Source organism: Channa argus, chromosome 4 (genome assembly GCF_033026475.1).
Source record: "Channa argus isolate prfri chromosome 4, Channa argus male v1.0, whole genome shotgun sequence".
NCBI lineage: Eukaryota > Metazoa > Chordata > Actinopteri > Anabantiformes > Channidae > Channa > Channa argus.
Window position 1 is genome coordinate 11,228,307 of NC_090200.1, and position 23,096 is coordinate 11,251,402.

A 23,096-nucleotide genomic window follows, 5' to 3' on the forward strand; every position below is an offset into this window, starting at 1 on the left:
AGTACTTGTTAACGTAACGACAAACACTAGCGTTCATATTTAACACGTGTTTAATGGCTACTCACACAAAATCATATTATGAATTATTTTGTGAAATACGAAAACAAAGATTCTGCCGATTTGCGGTAAAAACTCTGAAAAATATTGTGTCTCCTTCGAGCCGGATTCGAACCAGCGACCTAAGGATTTCAGCTGTTATGCCTCTACAGTCCTCCGCTCTACCAACTGAGCTATCGAAGGGACGCTGAGTATCACCTGCGCCGTAGTGTATTCAAACCTTCACAACCCAATACACAGTTTTTTCTACTTCAATGCAGGCCTATAAGTATGCAATACTACTAAAATAGTACGCGTAATAAACGTCAGCCGCGTACTAGCTAATATCATTTAAGTATCTTAGCTTAATTACGTTAGGTTTCATTATGCTAACGATGAAGTTGGCACGACGTCGAGCGACAATCTTCGAAGGAAGGGACTGATCCCGTGTGGATGTTGTTTTAGGCAAAGCATATAAAATCATTGAGAAAGTCCTTAAACCTGTTGGTTTACTTTAAATTCCTTAACGCCAAGTTGTGGAAGTTCAAGCTAACTGAGCTAACGGCAATCGTAGATCTACTTCAGGTAGAAACTGCGCACGGCTTTGTAACATAACAGTTTTAAAAACGTTTTATTTTAATACATTTTGCTAAACAATACACTTGTAACTCACCCTATGTTTAACAAAGTTAAACATACTCCACTAAATAAGCGACATAAAACAGCAACATGTGTAAATGAATCGATGACTTGGTGATTAGAGGATTGGTTCTTGTCAAGGATTAAGGACTTTCAGCAGCTAAACTAGGATATAATCAGGGATGAGTTTCTTCGTGCTTTAGTCCTGAGATCTCAGTACCTTTCCAGTCACTTGACAAGATACAATGTTTCTTTACAAATGAACTACGTAGTTTTCCTCTTTAATTTCCCTTTAATATCCATGCACCTGTTTTATGCAACAACAAAGCTGGTTTGGTGCACTAGTGGAAAATATATTATTACATAAGAGTACCTGACGATATCAACATACCACATGCACTTATTCGATTCGTAAAGCCAGATGAATTCACCTGAATGATGACTGTGTTGGTAAATGAAGACTAACGGCACCAACACTGTTGTTCTTTTACGGTCATTTTGCATCTACATCACCTTTTTTCAAAGTAGATTCAAGTGTAAACACTAGGTGGCAATATTGCTCCATTGTAAGAATTCAAGGTTAAAGAAACGCTTCAATGAAAGAAAAGAGGATTAGAGTACGCTCTAGTACAAATATACTTTTATTTGCGTATATTTTATTAAATAATTTCTGTTGTATTTTTATTTGAGAGTAGCTTGCCACTATGCAGTTATATTGTTTTACTTGAAGTAATGAACTGATTAAAGTAGACTACCACGAATATACAATTGTTCACATTTTGTCATTAAAGTTGCAAATAAAATGTTGCTTACATAATAATGTACAATATTTTTGCTACTCTGGTCGTCTTTATGGTATCCCACTATATATATATCAAGTCATGGGTTTAAGATGATCCGACCAAATGGCTGCAGTTGAAAACTAGCCATCTGGCTATCTCTGACTCATTTATGGAAATTTCGATTAATGTACGCATAAATAAATGCAATAAAATAAAAAATTAAGATGCATTAATAATTGTAATTTAAAACTAGTATACTAGTGAATTTTTACTTTGAGAGATACAAAAATACTTTCAGTCAGCTTTATTAAAAGGATCATACTGATAAATATGACATGCTGTCAACCTGCTCTCTGTACAACATTACTCATCCAAAATGAAGACATTTCCCTTGCCCTGACCTGTCTGACAGCAAGGCAACATGTTATGTGTTAAGTAGAACAGGGTCACGCTGGCGAGGCAGGAGACATTCCTCTCACATCACAGACAGCCTCCAATCCCCAAGATTTGCTCCATCCTTTATTGTACGGATTGCCCTTCAACTGAACATCTAGAGAGAGCTACTGAACCAATTTTCCCCAACCCTTACCTTGGCCCCTAAGGTAAAGGTTAAATTCGTGGCTCTTGAAGACATTAGTCAAGCTGCACGGCTTCAAATAACAAACACAACTGTTGTCCTGCATCTAACACCAACTTACAAACATTTCTCTCTTTTTGCACAGTTTTTCCTCTTGAAATGTACGAAAAGTAACAATTAAAACTAACTAACAACTGTTGGAGCAGGCAGAAGTTTTTAAGTATGTTTTCTGAGGTCCCCATGACATCCTCAAAGTCCATCACATCTGGCTGCGGCTTTTTGAAATGTCAGTGTTTTCCTATGAAAATGTGCAAAGGCAAACAATATATTCAACTCTTTAACGTAAATGTCATTCAACCACTGGCTGTGTAGGTGGTATACAGTAAACGATGTGGGCTACGTCAATTGGAAGCCATTTTTGGGGAAAACCTAGGCTGATTAGGAGAGACAGCATCCATGCTACTTTAGACAGTACAGCTCTCTGATCTAAAAATATGGCAACTTAAAGCCTGGCAACCTAGAGTTGAGCCCATTATTCAGAATCCAATTTAATTTCATTTTTAATTAACAGATGCAAACTTTTGTACACAACTATTCTCATATAATAGCTTTTATTTGTACAATTTGTTGTTTATTATATTTGTTGCGACAGGAAAGGTACCCGGCGAACAATCTCATGCCAAATAAATGTGTGCAAAGCTCCACTGTGGCGACCCCTAAAGGGACAAGCCGAAAGCCGTTAATCTTTTTATGAGTTTATTATTTTAGTATTTGTACTTACAGTACAAGTATATTTTAGTCATAAACAAATATTCACGTTTGCGCCCTCTAGGTAATCTTTCACTACAAAGTGTACCTGATTATGTCTACTGCTTTGTTCTACCAACTCAAACATTTGGTTTATACACAATTAAGCAGTTTCACTCTCTCCTCCCCAGTTAATGATTCAGTACTTTTATATATGCCATGTGGCAGATGACATGACAAAGGTACACTTTTGCCCTCTGTGAGCCATCACATGATGGTAAAAAATAAAAATAGGACAGATCCTCCTGGCTGACTTTTAGGAAGGTGAAAATCCCACAGTTCCCCAGTTTCTGTGTACACACTTGCTTTTAATTCAGGCTCCTGCTCAGTCAACTGTTGAACCTTCCCTGTGTGTCAGAGTGTGTTTAAAGATGATGTAAAATATTGGATAAACATCCAAAAAGTATCTGATGGGAAGAGCTGCCATGAGAAATTTAGAGTTATGAATTTACCTAAGAGTCTTACTGTCATTATTATATGAATACCTAATACCAAAAATGACAAATGAGTTGCAATCATAATGAGTTACTAATTCATCAGGCTGAACTGTTTTATGTTGGATGTTTTGTTAGTTTATTGTTTTTGGTCATGAACAGATGAAACCATTTAATGAATGGTGGGTGAGGACAATGTTATGGCTATGGTCAAGCAGACAGATGGAAGTAAACAAACAAACAAGCAAAAAAAACAACAAACAAAAAATAAACAACGGAATAGAGCAGGGAAACAAGAGGCAGAGGGTGCTGGAGCCCTTGGGTTAATAGCCCGTGGGCATTGCGCCTACCCTACTTGACTGAAGCATGTCTCACTTTTTGTCTGGCTTTTACAGAAGGGTAGACAGACTACTTGCAAGGGTTGAGCTGGTCCAGTGAGCTGAAGGTACTAGGTGACATGGTAGCATGAAAGGGGAGGGAATCATATCCTTTTACAGTCTGGAAATAAAGCAGCCAAGCAGCAGTGGCCCTACGCCTGACATCTTATTGGGCCATTAGTCGACATAACCACTGCAACCACAGTGCTGTGGTTATGGTTACCATCCTGCCAGACTGCAGGGTGGTAATTTAACACAGGGAGGAGTACTGCATCTATACATTTCACCTGACTCCACTGTAATAACAGACCTTTAATTCGTAAGTGCATTGATCTGCATCGAATGGACTACAAACTTCATATTTCATGTATAGGCTTAAAACTGAATTGGTGTCACTGATCTAATTCTCAACAAGAACGCAGATAGGTATATCCCTGAATATCTTACGCTTCTTTAAGTGATATGGCTGATTACTTTTCAATAAAAACAAACAGCTGGAACGGAAGAGAGTACAGGAATTTGTCTATAATGTGCATTGCTTTTATCCTGCCAGGGGAATACACCGCAGACATTAGAGATCCGGCACTATTTTTCATGGTGACTCCTGGGATTAGAGGAAAACAACTCCCCCCCCCCCCCCCCCCAAAAAAAGGAAGTTTGCAAAGAGAACCGCTCAAGGTGCATCACCCTTTGTCCTTGCAGATCATCTGGAGATAAGCCAAACAGCCCACGCAAATCTAAAAACACACAGACATGAACCATGTTCCCTTTAATAAGAAGAGCCTGTCACTGATGAGTGTAACAGTATTCCAGGAATGTCCTGATCCGTCAAGGCCAGGCTGCCTTAGGGAAGAGGCTGAGAATGCTCATGACCCTAATTCTCCTTTAACATGCCCACGAGGTCTCACATGACAGACCATATTCACAGTGTGAACAGATCGCATCTGACCTCATGTATTCACAGGTACGATACTCTTAATTACACTCATTTCATTTGAGGTAAATTCTTTAAAGTGTTGATGTGAGTATGATAAACAGTGTTAACTACCACCATCTCACAGTAATGTTTGTCTTGATACAAGTCCACTCATTGAGGTCATGTCCAACTAAAAGACAATGGCAGTGTGGACAGTGAGTGTGGTCAGGTAAGTAGTGTAATGAGGATATGAGTCTTACAAGGTGCTGAAGAGCTGGGTCTGGAAGGTGTGCGTTTCTCAGGTAGGAGGGGGGAATGGAGAAATAACCAGGGTGACGTCAGAGCAAGATGTCCTCCCTCCGTGTAGGCGGTCTCCACGCGGGTTGTCAAAAATGGAAGATGGACAGGGAGACAGACAGCAGGACAGCCGCTTATAGTTAAGAGCTGCGATGAGTCAGTGGGAACAAGCTCAGCCTCATGGAATCCAAATTTAATCACAGCGTCCAAAATCCCAAACACACAGCATTTGTCCAAAACGTCCAGAGGGATTCAGAATACCAACGCAATAATCAAAGACATTAACAAGGTCCAAATCCAACCATTAGAGTTTAGCAGAATCAAAATCTTTTTTTCCAAAAATATACTTGTCAAATAGCCAGAAGGCAAATAGAAGTTAAGGTTTCTAATAAAGGCCAGAGGCAGAGTTCATAGTCCTCGTATACAGAATTAGTGAGGGTAACAGAGATACAGGCAGTCAGAGCAAACCAGGGTTTTAGGCAGAGCAGACAGACTAAAGTCTATAACTTCAGGGCACACAGTCAGAAAAGGCTGGAGAATCACTGTAGAGTAACAGACAAAAACATGGAGGCTTATATAGGGAGGGAGGGAGGCACAGGTGAAAGTGATCAGGACTAATTGTGGTGAAGTTACAGAAATGACTAATGACCGGAAGTAAGAAGTGAGGACTACAAATAAATGTCTGGAAGAGGAAACTGGTGATCATGACAGACCAGTGCTTTTCTAATCTCATAGTAAATAACGTTTTCTTTTCTGGGTGCTTCCTGAAGAATATAGTGGATGTGAATATAGTTAATGCCGTTCTAAGGTCAGATAAGAAGGTTTGGTTTTAATGCGCCAAAAATGATCATATATGAGATAGATTGTATTTTTAAAGAAATGGTAAAAATACAGTATTTTACATAGTAAAAGTATAATAATCATTCTCCATCAGCCATCCCCCAAAACATCCACTTTAAAATACAGTGTATACCAAAACGTCTGGCAGAAAGGGTTTTGAACTTTTTGTGAGTCTGATTTTAGGATTGAGAGTAGGAGGGGGGTGGGAAGGGACCAGAAGAGGGCGGTGCTAAACTCTCCTTATTCCCAACTGTCAATGAACTCCCCACAGCAAAGCTGAACTCTTAAATGCGTGGGATGGAATAAGTTAAGGATAATTACTGCACAGCTCTCAGATAATACACGTTTGATGGAACAGAAAGAAATCAGATTAACGTTCAGTCTTTCTTAATTTCTGCCACAATAATGTTAGTTAGGAGTTTAATTCTTATCAGAAATGAACAAAATGGATTATTAACAAGAGAATACTACTGAATTAAGCTTGGGAAGGCGTTTTCCGAATATACTTGCTATATTTGGGAAATATACGTTTTTCAGGATGAGACTCTGGACTTTACTTGTCATAATCCCAGTGTGCGCATCCTCTCCTCTTTTAGCCGGTGAGTTTCACTTGCAACACGTTCTCGTCCTACAGCGTCAGTGCTTTTTGAAGATGTAATTTAAACAGGCAAAACAAATATTGCATATGGTATTTCAGTAAACACAGTACACACTTGAAACTATTGTGTTCGTGGAATGAGAATCGAACCTGACACTTTGCAGTAGCCTAATAATCCACTGACTGATTTACACCTGCTGTTATTTCACCTTGACTAACATTGTGCTAAAAAAACGCTAATTATTATTATTTTCTTATTATTACCAGAAATTTCTCAACCAGCCATGAAGAGTCGCTGCTACGGCCGAGCCTGCAACCCCCGCATGGGTAACTTGGCCCAGGGCAGAAAGTTGAGCACCCAGTCCGTCTGCGGCTTCAACTCCTCGGAGCCCTACTGCTTTTACAAACATACGGCTGCTACCCGCGGCAAGGAGTCCTGCTCTGTGACAAAGTGCAGCGAGTGCAACTCTGCCATCCCGAGCCAGGCGCACCCTCCCTCCGCCATGAGCGATTCGTCTTTCCGCTATCCGGACTCATGGTGGCAATCTGCCGAGGGGGTGAAGAAAGAGACGCTCCAGCTCGACCTGGAGACCGAGTTTCTCTTCACCCACCTCATCCTGGTGTTCCGCTCCCCGCGTCCTGCTGCCATGGTGCTGGAGCGCTCCCAGGACCACGGGCACACATGGGAGACCCTCAGATATTTTGCCCGGGACTGTGAGGAGGTGTTTGGTCTTTCCGATGGGTTGTCATTAGGGGAGAGGGCCCCGACTTGTACCTCCAAGTATTCATCAGCGTTTCCTTGTACCAGAGGAGAGGTAAGCAGTCTACAGTGGCTGTTCCAGAAAAAAAACAAACGAACGGCAACAAAACTCATGGCACTCCGATAAAGACAAGAGAAAATGTAGTTTAGGGAGATGAGGGCATACCTCAGTGCTGGGGTGGTAGCTGCCCACCCTCAAACTGGCCTCATCGTAGATCCACACCTGGATAAGCATCCTGTTAAAACAATGTTAATTCAATTCAAAAACACATTTTAACTATGACACTGCTAAAATAAAGTTCTACTGGTATACACTCGATTCTGACACTATATCTGACACTATAGTCTATAAAATTATCAAACTGATATTATAAATATACAACAGGCTGTGTTCCTCTGTTGTGCATTTCACCAGACACAAGTGTAAATGTATTAACCATGAACAATGACAGCTGATATTTTAATTTATTTATGTAAACAACTAATTATGGTAAATCAATAACACCATAATGTCATATCCCACAGTGCAGTTGGGTTCAGGGCAAATAATCAGTAATATCTGAGGAGTGATGAACATGCAGTAGCTTAGACAGGTCTGACAAATAATTTTAGTATTGGTTTTTGATTTTATTTCATTGACCTACACCTGACCACATCAAAACATGAAGCCAGACATTCCCCCAGCACTTCACAGATCCATTTATCAGCATCAATCAGTGCTCTGTGAGCTGACATCACACAAGCCAGTCAACAAACAGTTGACCAAGCTTTGTAAAATGATCTCCTCTGATGTGCTGTGGGAGACCCTTTTTTCATGGACTATCCCTCTAAGCCACAAACTGCTTTGACATGTGCGGGTAGAATATCAATGTTCCCTTTTACCTCTGATGTGCTCTCAAAGCATTTGTTTGGGACGTGCTGTATCATCACAGGGAGGTCTGGGCCAGATTTCCATTCATGGTTAATTCATGAGCAGACTATTCATTCACACAAATGGCAGGCGATAGAGACTCTCGCTGGCCAGCTAAGATTTGTTTTGTTCCAAAACGCCGCGAACCGCATTGGGAGGTTGTGACTGATCTCATAATTGCAGTGTATTTGCAGCAAGTATGCGTCTCTCTACAGTATGTCATCTCTGGTGTGTAGACCCCTCACCCATTATAATTAGTACCTGTGCTGTGCAACGCTCAAAAGCATCTCCAAAATGTGTGAAAATGAGATAATTTAACAGACTTCATATACTTAGTTTAAACGCTACTTGCCGTAAAGTACTGCACAAGAACCATAGTTGTTTCTCCACTTTTTAAGTCCAAATAAGAATTTACTTATTATCATTCGCAATTATTTACAGCCAATCCTCTGGTTGTTGATGCCTGTTCTGCGCTTACTAACTACATTGTGTTATAAAATATAATCATTATTCATTTAGCCTCCATTATCTTATAGACTATAAAGTTAAAATATCATCTTAATACCTGAGGGATCTTGGAGGTTTTGACATGCTTAAATTAAATTAAATTGATTTGAAAAATGAATTGCTTACCCAAATTTACATATTTGATGTATTCACTCATGCTTCCTGTTTTTATTAATAGTTCTGTTTATTTTACAGCATGTCTGATGGTTTTCATTTGAGATCTTATGATGATGAGTAATGACCACATTTTTTTTGTATCATGCACGTTTTCACAGACAGATAGAGAGGATGTATCTTTGAAAGCTAAGCATTCAGTGATTCGGCTATGTTTACATTGGAGCCAGAATGACTTTACTGTAACAGCTGCATATTGAAGAGCAAGAACTTGGAACCTTACTGATGTCTGTGTTTTATTTAGCAGAGCAAGAAAAGGAAGGAAGTGATATGATTGATATTTTTGTCATGAACTCCCAGTGTCCCTAAGATACTGTTGGAAGAACCTTTGTGAGTAAATTAACACATGTTTTGAGAGTTCTTATGGTATCTTTCTTCTACTTTAATTTCAAGGTGATCTATCGAGCCTTGTCCCCCTGGCTCTCGGTAGATCCTTATGGACCAGCTGCTCAGAACCAGCTCATGATTACCAACCTGCGTGTTCATCTGATTCAGCGCCAGCCATGTCCCTGCCAGGCTAAACATCCTGGTGCTGCTGTTCTTCCAACAGACCATTACGCCATATATGATTTTATTGTCAAAGGCAGTTGTCTTTGCAATGGACATGCTGACCACTGTGTTCCAGCCCGGGGCTACCGTTCCAGCCAACAGAGGACCAACAACATGGTGAGTGATTCAGATTCCTTGTGAACATACAGCTTGCAGGTGCATAATACTCTGCTACAAAAAAAAAAACTGTTGTGAAAACTAGCTGGGAAGTTGTGTCTTGCTGAAGTCTGCTGATGGTTTCTGTTTGTCTCCATTTTTGTTGATGTGGTGAGATTGGGAGTCGATGGTTTGGGATTTATTTTCCCACCACTCCCTTGTTACTCAGCTGTACGTCGGTATGTGCGGCTGAAGCTGAAGGTTGCAGTGAAGACTGGATATTAGTCCACAACTTTACCTACCATTACAGGGATTTGAGTATGTCGAAACCTTAATTATGGTATTCAGCCTAATGCTTTAACAACCCATAGTCTCGGCCATGTTATTCTCTTTACAGTAAATTGAGAACAGAAGCCCTAGTTTAATTCCACTGTGGCCTGAGAGGGTTTAAACAAGTTACACAGGCAGCAGCAAGCTGCACAGCATGTAAACACTGTGAATATATATTTATTGGTATGTTACAACATTCAAGAAGAAGCAAAGCTATGCACACATCACTTGTACGAAGGTGCCGGGCATTTTGAAATCAGCACAGATGAAAACACTGACATACTGACAAACCCTACATTTATTTAAATGCAGAATGGCTCCTAGTCTCATACGTACCAAACCAAAGCATTTAAGAATTGCCACGAACTGTCAGTCTGTTAATCTCCTACCTGCTGTGATTCTTTGGCAGGTCCATGGCAAGTGTGTTTGCAGACACAATACAGCAGGTGACCACTGTGAGCACTGTGCACCTCTCTACAATGACAAACCCTGGCAGGCTGCCAATGGAATCCTAGGGACACCACATGAGTGCCAGAGTGAGTCATGGGGCAAGAGAGTCAAATGCAGAGTAGGACCCACAGCACAAAGACTTATGAATGAATTTAGTGTCATAAATTACACATAACCTTTCAGACGCTGATGTGCAATGAATACAAGAGCCGTTCTTCTATTTCAGTCATTTACGCTAATGTTGTCTGAAAAAAGTGAACAAAAAACAAAACAAAACTCAAAAACATATTTCTTTGGTTGTTTGTGTCCGTCTAAATGCAGAGTGCAAGTGTAACGGTCATGCCAAGAGCTGTCACTTCAGCCGTGGATTGTGGCTAGCCACTGGTCGGCGGACTGGCGGTGTGTGCGATGAGTGCCGCCACAACACAGAGGGCCGTCATTGCCAGGACTGTAAAAAAGGCTTCTTTAGAGACCCTGGTGTTCCAAAAACGGCACCTGACTCCTGCAAATGTAATGTCCTTTTTTCTCTTTCCTCAGAGTGTAGATTTTCTTTTTCAAACCATAACTGTATCTGGATAAATGCCAGCCGAAAAATCCCATTAAGAAAAGAAGCCTTTGGTATTTGGAGGTCAGTAATGGAGATTAGATTTTTCCTTTGACCCTCTAGATTGATTTCTTTGACAACACGTTACCCCCACCTCCTTTCTTAGTCACTGCTTTGCCAGTAAGAAGATACTAACTTGAGCTCCATCCACTGAAGTAGCAGGGATGACAGGCACCTTACTGTTTTGGAATGTAACTGTAATTGCAAACAATGAAAGAATTTCCCATGGTCTATGGGAGCACATTTTTCCAATTCTTGCCCTTTCCCCCAACAAGGCACGCAATAGCATTTTTAGGAACAAACATGCCCTCTTTGGAAAGGGATGAAGCAATTGTGTAACAAGGGACCATGAGGCAGCAAATGTGTTTGTGTATAAAGGGAGCGATCTACTGTTTGTTTTGCTGCAGCTGTTTAAAGCATATTGAGCACATACTCCCAGTTTGTCGCTTGTTAAAATAGGATGATAGAATGCATTTAACTTTTATAATGCCATGGGGAGTTTACTGCAGAACCAATGTTTATATTTTGCTTCTACGAGTATGTGTTTCATTCCATGAATACGTGCCTAATGTACTGTATACTTTGTGTTTTGGGGCTTGTGCTGGAAACAAAAGACATGATTTTGACTTACAAAGAGAGATGTCAACATGCAGTCCTCCTGTTCTGTCATCTTCCTCCTCTGCAGCATGTTCCTGCCACCCCGTAGGCTCTGTCTTCTCAGGTGGTAGCACTCTCTGTAATCCTAACAACGGGGAGTGCACTTGTAAGCCTGGTGTCGGAGGCCCCCGTTGTGACCACTGCATGATGGGATACTGGGGGCTTAATGAATACGGCTGCCGTCCATGTGACTGTACAAGGGAATGTGATCCTTATACTGGTGACTGCATTTCTAGGTGAGAGCGAGGAGCAAATATAAAACTGGATCTGGTGATGTGTGGTGTAGATGTAGAGTGCATTGTGGATTCTTAACACTACCTCTGACTGGTTTTACCTCTGCGGCACAGCTCAGCTGTTGAGGTCTTCTATACAGCCACTGGCCACATGGGACACAGCAGCAATAATAGTGAGGCGGCACTCTTTAGAGTGGAAGAGCTTTTCTCTGCACTGCACCACTCTGGTGAGTCGCAGGTCATACGCTGTACTTAATGCACTGCACACTCATCAATACCACGTAGAATCAATTCATACATGGAAATCTATACATCACAACGAATATTTATTAAGTCATGCTGATTATAGTGTGTTCCTTTTTTTCAGAGAAGTGTGAATGTATAGAAGTAGCCCTTGGCAGCCCTAAACTCTTCTGTGCTGCTAAATATGACTATGGTAAGTGGCATTTAACAAAGCAGTTGATTCAGCATTGTATGAGTCAGCCATTACAGTCATGAAGGTGAGGCCATTCAGAAACAAAGCGTAGTCTGTACCAGCTTAAAACCCACCAGACTGATCTGTACTACAATTACAAATGGTAAAAAAAATATCTGTGGTTTTTCCTGACACCCTGTGTTTTGACTACTTAAAAACACACGGGGAAGTTTAACCTACACCTACACATTGTCCACAACAATGAGGTACTATTAAAGAGTGATCACTGACAATAAGTATTGTACTAAAGTTTTGGGGAAAGGAATGGTGCAAATTGATCTAACAGAGGACAAAATATTCTGAATTTTAGACCATAGTTTGAAATAGATCCCACATTTTCCTATGCTGCAAATTACCTTTATTTTCTTGTCATTCAAACAAACGTTTCAATTTCTCCAATTTCTCCAAAAGCCAAGTCTGGAATGATAGTGATAGTGTTTTCATGGTGTTCCTAAATTTAAAAATCCACTGAAGAAAGTAACCAAATGTTCTTTCAGTTGCCCAATGACTAGTAGGCTGATTATATTTTGTAAAATTGCAGAAAGAATTTTTTTAAAAAGGTGTGATGGTTTGCAAGATTTGTAAAATTAGCAGTGATACACTCTTATTCATCGTGGCTGGGCTGTTTCTCCAAAGAGCTAATTTGTTGAATGAATGTGTTTCCTTGGCAGTGCTGGTGGTGAAGGTGGTGTCAGCTCATGATAAAGGCTCCCACGCTGAGGTGGAGGTCAAGGTCAAGAAGGTGTTGTACCACAATCCTCACATAAAGATCCAAAGTGGAAGCACCACCCTTTACCCAGACTCCTGGACCATCAAGGGCTGCACTTGTCCTATCCTCAATCCAGGTCAGCTGCAGCAAGTTCCAATGAGAACATGATGCAGAAACCTGTCAACTCTTGAATGAACAATCTGTCAGCTTTGCACTGAATAGAAAAATCTTTGTTGCTGCTAATGAATATTTTTAGTACGTGCCAACATTGCAGCATTGCGTGTGTACACTTAGAGCTTTAGGATAAAAGGAACACTTTGCTGTGGGATTATTTGACAAACACTTACACTAATTTAACTCTTCAGAATAATAATTAATTTTTTGGTCACTCTTGTCTTCTTATTTTTGCAGTAGTTTTTCTCCTGTGCATTTTAGCAACATTCTTACCGATGGTCTGCTCTGCCTCCTCTGCAGGGTCTGAGTATGCAGTGGCTGGTCACCAAAACTGGAAGACGGGCCAACTGATGGTGAACACAAAGAGCCTTGTTAAACCGTGGACATCAAACCTTGTGCGCAAACTCCTCCACATCCTCAGAAAAGATTGTGGCCACTGATAGGACATTGCCAAGAACTGCTATGGACAGAAGGATGGAGTAACAGAGGATCGAGTGTGACATGCACATAAGAAGTGGGCAAGATGAACATAGATACCGTTTGATTACATGGACACTCAGGTGAAAGAAGGAAAACTGTGCCCACAACAACAATTTCACTATTAGTTTGTTTTCGAAAGTGGAGTTCACACGCCTTAAAAAATAATGCTACAAAGCTGTGGTTATCTCTAAAATTGGGGTATAAAAACACACATATACTGTAAGCAGACACCTCACTGGAGTACAAACACACAAGGATCAATGAGAAAACTTAATCGGGACAAACAACATCGGGACGAATATGTTGAAGTTTCATTCTTGTGTTACGATACACCTCAGCTCATAATTCTTTCCAGATTGTTATGAAGCAACTGGGAGTGCATGTTAATTATTTAGTTATACTTTATTACTGTCAGAGTTGACAAGCCAAAATGCTGTCACATTCTACTGTATCTATTTATTTTGTTTAAAAATGTAGAAATATGGAGACAGAATTATCCTTGTTCTTTCACAGATATTCGCAATACTTCATGAATGAATTAATGTTAGGGTGGATGTGTGCATGTGATTGATATCCTTGCCAGAGAGCCAGGGACTGTTCAGGCCAGAACAAGTAACTCCTGGATCAAGAGAAGAAGAAAAAAAACAACCTAAAAAGGAATCAGGCAGCTTAATCTGAACAGCTCTGCAATGCTCAGGCACACTTGCCCACCTGGTGTCTGACAAGAGCTCAATAAACTCTGCTACAGCTTCTCTCGGCTGCAGCAGAGGTTATCACCGACTCTGGAGGGGGGGTATGAAGTCCCCCGGTAGCTACAGTATATAGGGTTCCACTAAGGAAGTTTTTGGGAGATGTACTTTATTAACCCCAATGGGAAATCAGTTTAAGGACCCACACTTGCATAGAACATATACAATGAAAGAGTACAGTCACGAAAAAGTTAAGTAAAATGTCCTGCACAGATTTATATAAAGTACAACATGTATAAATATAATTAATGTAATTTAAAAGAAAAAAACAAACAAACTTGAAACAAAATACCTACCTCTGCCTGACCTTTCGTTAATGAGAGTTTATTACACTCATTTGCAAAAGTTAGTACCCCATTATTTTGAAGTGTGAAAACTGGTAGTTTAGTGGTAGAGCATAGGTCTAGGATGCAGAACGCAGCGGATTCGAATGCCACCCCACCAAGTGTGTCCCCACCCAGCCGCCAAGGGCGACCCTGGTGCCGGTCCCGAGCCTTGATAAAACGATACGATAAAACGTAAAAACTCATGCCAAATCAACATGTGGAACATGTTTCGCTGTGGTGACCCCTGAAGGGACAAGCTGAAAACCTTTGAAAGAGTAAAACAGTTAAAAAAGGTTCCACATATTTAATGCACAATTAGCTTTTACAAATGCTTCTTCATCAGAAAAAACTACAGGGAATTTTTGATTAATTTATTAAGAGGGATGCAAATGTTTGCACTTTTCAAGTTTTTAGTATTTTAATATAGCTGTTTAATATAGCTGTCAACTAGAGCAAAGAAACATTTGTACTACCTGAATGTGCATTAAACATTATTTTGAAAAATATTTGTTTTACTTTTTGCCATTTAGAAATAGTGGGGTACTCACTTATGACTGTAAATAAAGAAAATGGTGATAGGTAAAATCATTTCTTGTTCTTTTACTTCTGCCCACCAGTGGCCTCATGCCATCAGCCTGATGACAGGCTCTAGATTTCCCTGAACAAGGGGTATTGTGGTTTTACTAGCAAGTTCATAATTTTTGATAGGGCATGGGTTCTGTAATTTTTTATAAATGTATATAGTTATCATTAAAAAATGATAATATGATAAAAATGATAAAATATGCCTCTCCTCTGGTCTGCAGTACATCAAAGATCAACGGCTTTCGGCTTGTCCCTTCAGCCTGTGACTCCTACTGCCCCAAAATAAATATGTATTAAAAGCCCAAGCGCTCATTGACATCGCAGTGTATCCGATTCAAAGTCCACAGGCCATTTTTGAACTGGACACAGTTAAGAATAGTCCCGGTCTGCTGTCTCCAAGGAGAAGGACAACTGTGAGGAGACATAATGCATTCCTCAGCCATGACATCACTGCTCATGTCCTTGTTGCAAAGACTTTACCAAAATAAGAGAAAATGGGCTGGAAATGTTTCTATAAAGGACAAAGTGGTTGTTTAGGGCACATAAATGTACTGTTATGTCACTGGGATATTTGTTATGCTATTTTTATGTTTTAATGTAGTTTTTTGTTATTGTCTAATATGTATGAACTACACGAATGCGCTCATTTAAAATGCCTGTAATCCATTCCATTGTCACATTTTTCTCAGGCATAAGGCTATAATAAGGCTTTTGTGAATTTCCCATTGGGATGAATAAAGTATCTATCTATCTATGTATCTATCTAACTATGAATAACCTGATGTGTCTTATGGTGGCTGACTGATGTTTAACTCATGTTTGCCTAACGCCATCCTTTGGTTAAAATTCAGAAATACACTTTTACATAATAGAACTGAGCATGCAAACTCATCAATAGAAATATGTACACCTCATTCCACACAAGATATATAACAATTTATTTCTTATAAAAAATGCCTCAAATTAAAAGCAAAAAAAAAAAAAAAGTATAAATATAAATATTTAATTGCAGTTACTTTTTCCTTACAAGGTCTTAACAAGGAAATGCAGGGCTGCATTTATTTGGCTAGTTGTTTGCCAAAAGGTTTTTTGCATGTTTCTCTTGCATATATTTCTTTAGCTTTTTCTAAAAGCAGCACAATAAAATATAACTAAAATGACAGCACAACACTTAATAAACATATGCCCTTTGTCTAGTGGTTGAGTCATGTAATAATAATATGACAAAGCTAATGCCATGACACAAGTACTTTGCTCTTGCTAAAACAATTACGTAATGGTACTCAAGCAGAGGAAATTAATTTCAGAGAAATATTGCATATATGCCATCAGTCTGAAGAGGTTTGTTGTCTTTGAGCTGTTGTGCTCCTGCTGGTTTGCCTTGAGTTTTGACGCATGCTTAGTAGTCGTCTCCCCGGCTCACTACCTCCTTACAGGTGGGCCTGAGTAGAATGGTGTGCTCGTACTGCGCGGTGTAGCTGCCCTTGATGTCGCACAGCGGTGGGTATGGATCTATGATGCCAAGGTCGCACAGATTCTTCAGTGCCATCAGGTACTTGTTCTCACCGAGGCGGTCCAACCAGCGGCGACAAAATGCCAATGTGCCAAAATTCTCATTGATCACATTCAGCAAATGTTTAGCCCTTGGAAGTCTACAGCATAGTGGTTTAACAGAATCAAACATGGGACAAACGTGACAATCTGGAGATTAAATCATGACAAGCATGTCTTCACAGTCTCTTTTGATCATGAATTTTTGCTCAGAATCAATATTTTAAATTTAAACACAGAGCTCGAAATGAACACTAACCTTATTGGCACATGTCCAACACTAAAGTTTTTCATGTAATGTGAGCACTCCATGTCATCGTGGACTGCACCTCTTCCTGTGCTACCGAAGGTCTCTATAGCGTAAGCTTCGCCTTCCTGGGAGGCAACAAAAAAAAAGAAGAACCATGCCACTTTATTTACTTGCAGACATAAAATGGAGAATTGCATCGTGTTTTATTTGGCTTATAAAAAGTCTAACTGTAACTACAGCATACACCTTTATACAAGGATGAGCGGATATGATGATAATGGAAAGGACACAAACTCTCTGGGGGGGGGGGGCAGAGAGTAAATTGAACAAAAACCTCATATTGTCAGCAGCTGACATATTTGTGTGTAGTCTATTAAAAATGCTGGTGTCTTTTTTTGGGGGCAGCTTCTTGGTGAGCTGATTGGCTGGGTTTCGTTGACATTTTTTGTTTCTATCAGTGCGTGGCTGTTGTTGGGAGTCCCTATGGTATTAGCTGATAACATTGCGACACCCTCTCTCACTGCACTGATAATCAGTCAAAGTGATAGAAGCACCGTGGCACACCCAGCTGCCATTCCAGGCGAGCACTCTCAGATCACAAAGAGGCTAATGGCCCCTGTTACACCAGCACAGTTCTTCTAAAAATACAACAGGCAAAGCTGCCACCTCAGCAGCACCCTCTCCTCAATCTTTTCAGACCATCAGGTTAAAAGTTTGACACAGCAACTTGCCAATTAAAATGCTCAGTTCTGTCCAATATCCTGCAGTTTTGCAGGCATAGAGCTGAGTGTAGTACTGGGATATGTAACACAGTGAAAAAGCCATGTTTCTCCCTGGCGATGATCTCTGGATGTCCACATCTCAGTGCTCTTACCGTGAAATGAGGGCACGAATTTTAACACATGTTGCTACTCAATGCAGCTGGTAATTCCATTAAAGGTGTAATTAAAGTGCTGATGAGGGTGACTAAGAAGCTATTAGAGCAGTGAATTGGAACACTTTTCCACGTTGCATCGTAACACTAACCAGCCATGTGTTCTTCCAATTACGCTAAAGAATTAAAAAGGGTTTATTTAAATGCAAGGCCAAGCGGCTGAGAACGATTTAATTTCAGTCAGTTCAGTCAAAACAGACTAAAGTTCTGTTTTTTTGGACCTAAATACACTGTTTTTCCAATAATGTTTTAAAGTAAGTCCAGTATATGCATTTAGAAAGAGCAAACTGTATAGACTAATGCACATACCTCCATCCTTGTGGCCTCTCCACCTTTAACAATAGGGACTGTCTTCCCTGAGTGTATTCTGTATTGACCAATAGAATGGCCATTGAGATTCCTGATTGGCTTCACTGGAAGAAAAACACCACACAGATGTTTTAATAAATAGGAAGCCACACTTAGCTTGTGCATGAAGAAAAGTGATGTATAACGTCGTATTACCTTGATACGTTTTTCCATCTATCTCCACTTCGTAAGACTCCATGACCTCCTGAATGGTCTCGCCAACGTCACACAGGCGCACATCGATTCCTGCAAACTGGGATGGACAGGTGGTTATGCTCACATCAGTAAATAAGCACCGCATTCTTCAAAAACAAATGAGCTGGACAAAAAGAAATATTTGACACTAGCTTTTTTGTGATGCTGCGTAAGCAGGGCTGAAATACTTTACTATAAAAAGGTACACAAAAACACTTTTACTGCAAATCAACCACTACAAAACTAAAAGAACAAAATTCTCAAAAATACTGTGATGGGTTTATTTACTTTCTTGGGGATTTTGCATGTCTTAGTGTAAGTGTAATCGGCAATGCAAAGATGCATCCCCGTTAGGGGGAAGAGCTGTGTTACCCTGATGCCAGTGTTTGTTGCATCTCTCACAGCCTCCAGCAGCCTGTCATACTTTGGACTGAAGGTGACGGTGAAGGCACAGTCTATTATACGACCTGAAAGACCAAACATCTTGGTTATTCTTAATAACTGTATTGAGATTATGAGTTTGTGAGTTTGTTTGTTATGAGGATGTTAATTAACTAACTAGAATAGTTTAGAGCCAGTAAAAATGATAATGTAATTATCATTTTACCATGTCATAATAAGCACCAAGTGTGATAAAGGGCTCTTACCATTGATGTGCGTTCCAAAGTCAATTTTGCAGACGTCTTCATAGCGCAGCACAGTAGGATCTCCTGCGTTTGGGGTGTAGTGGGCAGCACAGTGGTTGATGGAGCAGCCGGTGGGGAATGCCAGGCCTGCCTTTAGCCCATTTTCTTTGATGAGCCTCCTGGAGCAGTCCTCTAGCCTCTCGCTGCCAGAAAAGTAAGCAGCAGAAAGGGCAGTGGGTGACAGGAGGAAAAAGACTGTTGATGAGACGTAAGGCATCCGGAAGAGGCTGAAGCTGCAACTCTAATAATTTGCTGAAAACCCTATCAAAAGCAGCCCAGAGACAGTATTAGGTGCCAGGATTAAAAGGGACTCAAGGTCAGTCTTTCAGTGCATTTCTCACCAGATGTCAATCATGGTCATCCCTGGTTGAATCCAAGTCCTGACATAAGAGCGGACCTGGCGATGTGCCTCGGCCGCCTGCCTGAAATCGTTCCACATCTCCTCGTTGGCTCTGTCCAGTGCTCGCTTCTCCTCACTGGTGGTCCGCCATGCTGCGCTGCGCCTGGTGGGAGGCAGACAGACACCACACAGAGAGGAGGTCCTTGTTATTTTCTCATTATACAAATATGAATAATGAGAATATGACACACACACACACACACGTACAAACTCCTGTGGATTCTTTTTTTATCTGAGGCAAATATACCTGAACACAAAACACTCAATGTTGTACCTGATTATTCTGTCCATTATAAATTAATGGAAAGCAGGGAGACCTAAATAAAAGTGTTACACAGTGGAAGACTACTGCTGAGTGTGCTGAAAGGGATGATGTGGAGGTCACACACCCGTCTTTTGATGGGGGATATTCACACTCCTCTCCCTTTGGAAAGTCTCCGTTGGGATACAGCTCACAAATAGGGACTGAGGGAGGGTCAGTCTGTCCCTTCACTGTGGCCCAGATAAAGAGAAGCAGAAGCACAGGAAATCATCAGGAGAGAGAAATGAAAACACAAGTTACCCACGTTATGCTCATGACATTGATATTTTAATTTAACCAAAGAATAAGGCTGCAGTTTCTGACTTACCAAGCTAATTAGGTAAGACACCCTAGAGTAAATCAAGCCCACTAAACTGTATGTCTACAAAATTCTGTGACAATATGAAAGCACTTGTACTATACAGTGGGATATAATGATATAAATGATGCACATTTCTTAGGATCACTTGCTCTCTTTTTTGCTCTCTGTCCACACTTTCTCTGAATGTGCTGTCATTAATTTTGTCCTATCTAAGGTCCTGTCACATTTTGTTCTACATGACACAAATTAGACAAGTCAAACTGCTTTTGTACACTTACCAAAGATTTTCAAGTCATTCCAATGCAGTGACTGCAGTGAGCCAGCTTTTGCCGAAGGTTTCTTACAATGCAGCACAGTCTATATAAATTGATGGCTTTCTATTTTACATAAATCACATTTCACCACTGTGGTGTTAATCAGAGTTTCAATTTGAATTCATAATTGCGTAAATTCAGTTTAAATGGACAGGGAATAATTTTGCACTGTAGAGTTGCATTTTGCTGCATTAAGAAAAAAAACTGCTTACATCCTTTCTTCTTTTTCTTCTTCTTTTTCTTTTTTCCAGCTGAGTTCTCTCCCTCATCCCCATCTGTTGAAAGCATCATTAGTTTCAATACAGTTTGTAAAGTGAGAAATATTGACAGCAGCTTGGATGCAATTCCCACTGAAGTGCTGAAAATCGGATATCACACTGCAGATAGGACCAGCTGAATTTCAATGTGCACTTTCAGGGACTTTAGGCTCAGCATACCAGTCCACCACTGCAGACGTGGATGATGATATTAAGGAGTTACCTTCTTCTCCATCCTCCTCCCTCTCTTTGTCCTTCAGTATTTGCACCTCCAACTGTTTTGTAACATCACCAACACCTCTGGCTTCTCCATCCCCCTCAGCCTCGTTTGTCCCTGCTGCAAAGTCACACACCCCTGTGCATGCATGTGCAGGTGAACACGGACGTGTACACCAGTGACATGCATGCAGAGGCACACACACATACAGAGATACACACATGCACAAAGAGTGAGTTCATTTCAAGATAGTGCATTCACTATGGGTTGGACTTGGCAGGGTTTGTGCATTAATTGTTTCCATACCTTGGAGTCAATATCCTCAAGGGCATATGTACCTTGCAGCATTATGACATTTAGCCCTTCGTACAGTGCTGTGTGGACCTGACATGGCTTAGGGCAGGTTCAACAGCTCAGCCACAACATGAGGAGGCAAGACTGCAGTTATCTTCATGTTTTTGCATAAGAGTGGCTGTCTTGTACTAACACTGTTTTTACTTTTATTACACAATCTCTCACAGCTTAGAGCAATATATATGATAGAACACATTTAATCTGGAGAAAAAAATAAATAAGTGTTATTCCACACATTTCTTCAAATGACAGCTTTCAAACTGTTTTTTGTTAAATTCGGTTTCCATCCAGTTTCCACCTCAGCACACACACAACCCGAGCAGCAAGCGCTCAGAGTTGTATCAGCTGGACACTAATACTCTCTGACAGGTTAAAAGTCTCCTGTCTTGCATATTTGATGTTGGTGGCCGATATCAAACGGCACTAAAGAAGACAAATATGCGCTATTTTCTCTCTAACCGCAAAGTGGTGCCTCTTACCTGGTACAGTGGTTTTAGTCCGCTTCTTCTTTCTTCTCTTCTTCTTTACTGATTCTGGGGCGTCCGCATCTTCTCTTTCCTCGTTGAAGTCGTCCCCATTGAGAAGTTGCGGCTCCACGTCGAGCTGTAGCTCCGCCATGACCAGCGGCAGAGATGAAGTGACGCATAAGATGCGGGGAGCCTCCAGTGGTCAGAGCGGAAACGTGTGCTTGAAGCAGCAGAGCCAATGATGAGCTACGAGACAATCTCAGCGCAACAATTTGACCCTAATTGAGGAAGACGATCCTCGTGTGTTCCAGAAACTTTCATCTATCATCAGTACTTTTTTTCCTTTTGGAAAGTTTCCACTTTAGGACAAACAGCACTAGGTCAGCAACACAAGGTGCTTGTGAGATTATAATGCCCCTACACGTGCCCTTCAAAAGCAGGACCGCATGATAAAATCGTCACTTTGACTGACATCCAGCCTCTGAGTTTCAGGTTACCTGTGCGCACCTGACTGTAGCTCCTCAATGCCCAGTGCCAAAAGCTCGACACTTTCTCTGTAATCGTGAGTAACGTTTTGTTGTTTGTATTGTCACAGATAGGCTTTCAACTTGAAGCCCGGTCGATCATAAATGGTGCGTAAGGCGACTATGAGGAGGCGGGACGCAGAAATGTGTATCCAGGCAACGCGGCCAGCACACTGAGTGTTTACACAAGGTAAAGGAGGATTTTAAAGGACTTCAGTGGTTTGGTGTTTGTATTTTCTGCATGGACGTATATCGCGGTTCTTTTTGCAACTGGGGTTCACCGAAAACTACTAATACCTGTGGGGGCAGTAATGAAGTCTTCTGGCAGGCTGACTAAACTCACAACTGGCCCTTTGTATTTCTTTGACCAGGTAGGCTACTGATTAATGTTGCTGACTGCACAATCCAAACCATTAATATTAACCATTTCATTCACCTCTCTGCAGCCAACAAGACAAATCAAAAGGACACGAAGTCATATTTTGGATTTTAATGTGCCGCAGGAAGCACCACAACTGGAAGAAACATTAAGGTTAGAAACACATCGTTGCGAGTAATTCAATTTAGTCTAAAAATGCTTAAAGTTTTTTCTCATTGTGGTCACACAGTGATCGAGAGACTAACAACAAAGAAAGTAAAGAGGATGAGCTCCCTGACACGCCGACAGATGAGGACGGTGAACCTGATACCTCACCTGGTGTCGGTGCTGCTCTGAACACAAAGGACGACGACCCGACGGACGCGTACAAGCGAGCAGCCCCTTGGTTATTGAACCAACTGGCTGAGCTACTTTCTCAACACGAGTGGACAGTTGGGAGGTGTGTTCCTTACGGGATCGTAAATATTCTGACTTACACCTGGCAGGACCTGACTGCAGGGGCGGTGCAAGTGAAGCGTGTGGAACA

The 23,096-nt window shown here is 40.9% G+C and overlaps 2 protein-coding genes, 1 long non-coding RNA gene and 1 other non-coding gene across 5 annotated transcripts; 2 read left to right on the top strand and 2 right to left on the bottom strand.

Annotated features, from left to right (window-relative positions):
* Positions 1-151: 151 nt before the first annotated feature.
* Positions 152-240, bottom strand: trnay-gua (transfer RNA tyrosine (anticodon GUA)). Its single transcript is given in 2 exon segments — positions 152-187; positions 204-240. It is a non-coding gene; the product is annotated as a tRNA-Tyr (tRNA).
* A 5,686-nt stretch (positions 241-5,926) lies between these two features.
* Positions 5,927-15,909, top strand: LOC137126005 (netrin-4-like). The gene is made up of 10 exons (XM_067502357.1): positions 5,927-6,304; positions 6,571-7,118; positions 9,048-9,320; positions 10,039-10,165; positions 10,401-10,589; positions 11,369-11,576; positions 11,688-11,800; positions 11,941-12,009; positions 12,720-12,893; positions 13,232-15,909. The coding sequence occupies exons 1-10, from the start codon at positions 6,244-6,246 to the stop codon at positions 13,369-13,371; spliced, it is 1,902 nt and encodes a 633-aa protein (XP_067358458.1). The 5' UTR covers positions 5,927-6,243; the 3' UTR covers positions 13,372-15,909.
* An 86-nt stretch (positions 15,910-15,995) lies between these two features.
* On the bottom strand, positions 15,996-22,376 carry LOC137126008 (methionine aminopeptidase 2-like). Of its 2 annotated transcripts, none has more exons than XM_067502361.1 (11): positions 21,680-22,376; positions 20,853-20,966; positions 20,585-20,647; positions 19,825-19,927; positions 19,377-19,538; positions 18,997-19,178; positions 18,722-18,816; positions 18,311-18,407; positions 18,116-18,219; positions 16,882-16,997; positions 15,996-16,723 (listed from the first exon to the last, which is right to left on the bottom strand). In XM_067502361.1, exons 1-11 carry the CDS (start codon positions 21,816-21,818, stop codon positions 16,471-16,473), a joined length of 1,428 nt encoding a protein of 475 aa, XP_067358462.1. In that variant the 5' UTR covers positions 21,819-22,376; the 3' UTR covers positions 15,996-16,470. The 2 variants fall into 2 exon arrangements, with proteins under 2 accessions (XP_067358462.1, XP_067358461.1); XM_067502360.1 differs by having other exon boundaries at positions 20,853-20,984.
* LOC137126009 (uncharacterized) lies at positions 22,372-23,086 on the top strand. The gene is made up of 3 exons (XR_010914250.1): positions 22,372-22,562; positions 22,638-22,723; positions 22,800-23,086. It is a non-coding gene; the product is annotated as an uncharacterized lncRNA (long non-coding RNA).
* Positions 23,087-23,096: the final 10 nt, after the last annotated feature.

What these genes read in the sequence shown, in the direction of transcription:
- LOC137126005 (XM_067502357.1), top strand. Translation starts at nt 6,244, where the DNA reads ATGAGACTCTGGACTTTACTTGTCATAATCCCAGTGTGCGCATCCTCT. An exon ending in AACAGAGGACCAACAACATG is followed by an intron (nt 9,321 to 10,038) that starts GTGAGTGATTCA and finishes ATTCTTTGGCAG; the next exon opens with GTCCATGGCAAGTGTGTTTG. An exon ending in TTGTCCTATCCTCAATCCAG is followed by an intron (nt 12,894 to 13,231) that starts GTCAGCTGCAGC and finishes CCTCCTCTGCAG; the next exon opens with GGTCTGAGTATGCAGTGGCT.
- LOC137126008 (XM_067502360.1), bottom strand. Translation starts at nt 21,818, where the DNA reads ATGGCGGAGCTACAGCTCGACGTGGAGCCGCAACTTCTCAATGGGGAC. An exon ending in TATCCCCCATCAAAAGACGG is followed by an intron (nt 19,539 to 19,824) that starts GTGTGTGACCTC and finishes GCCTCCCACCAG; the next exon opens with GCGCAGCGCAGCATGGCGGA. An exon ending in CTTTGGAACGCACATCAATG is followed by an intron (nt 18,817 to 18,996) that starts GTAAGAGCCCTT and finishes TTGGTCTTTCAG; the next exon opens with GTCGTATAATAGACTGTGCC.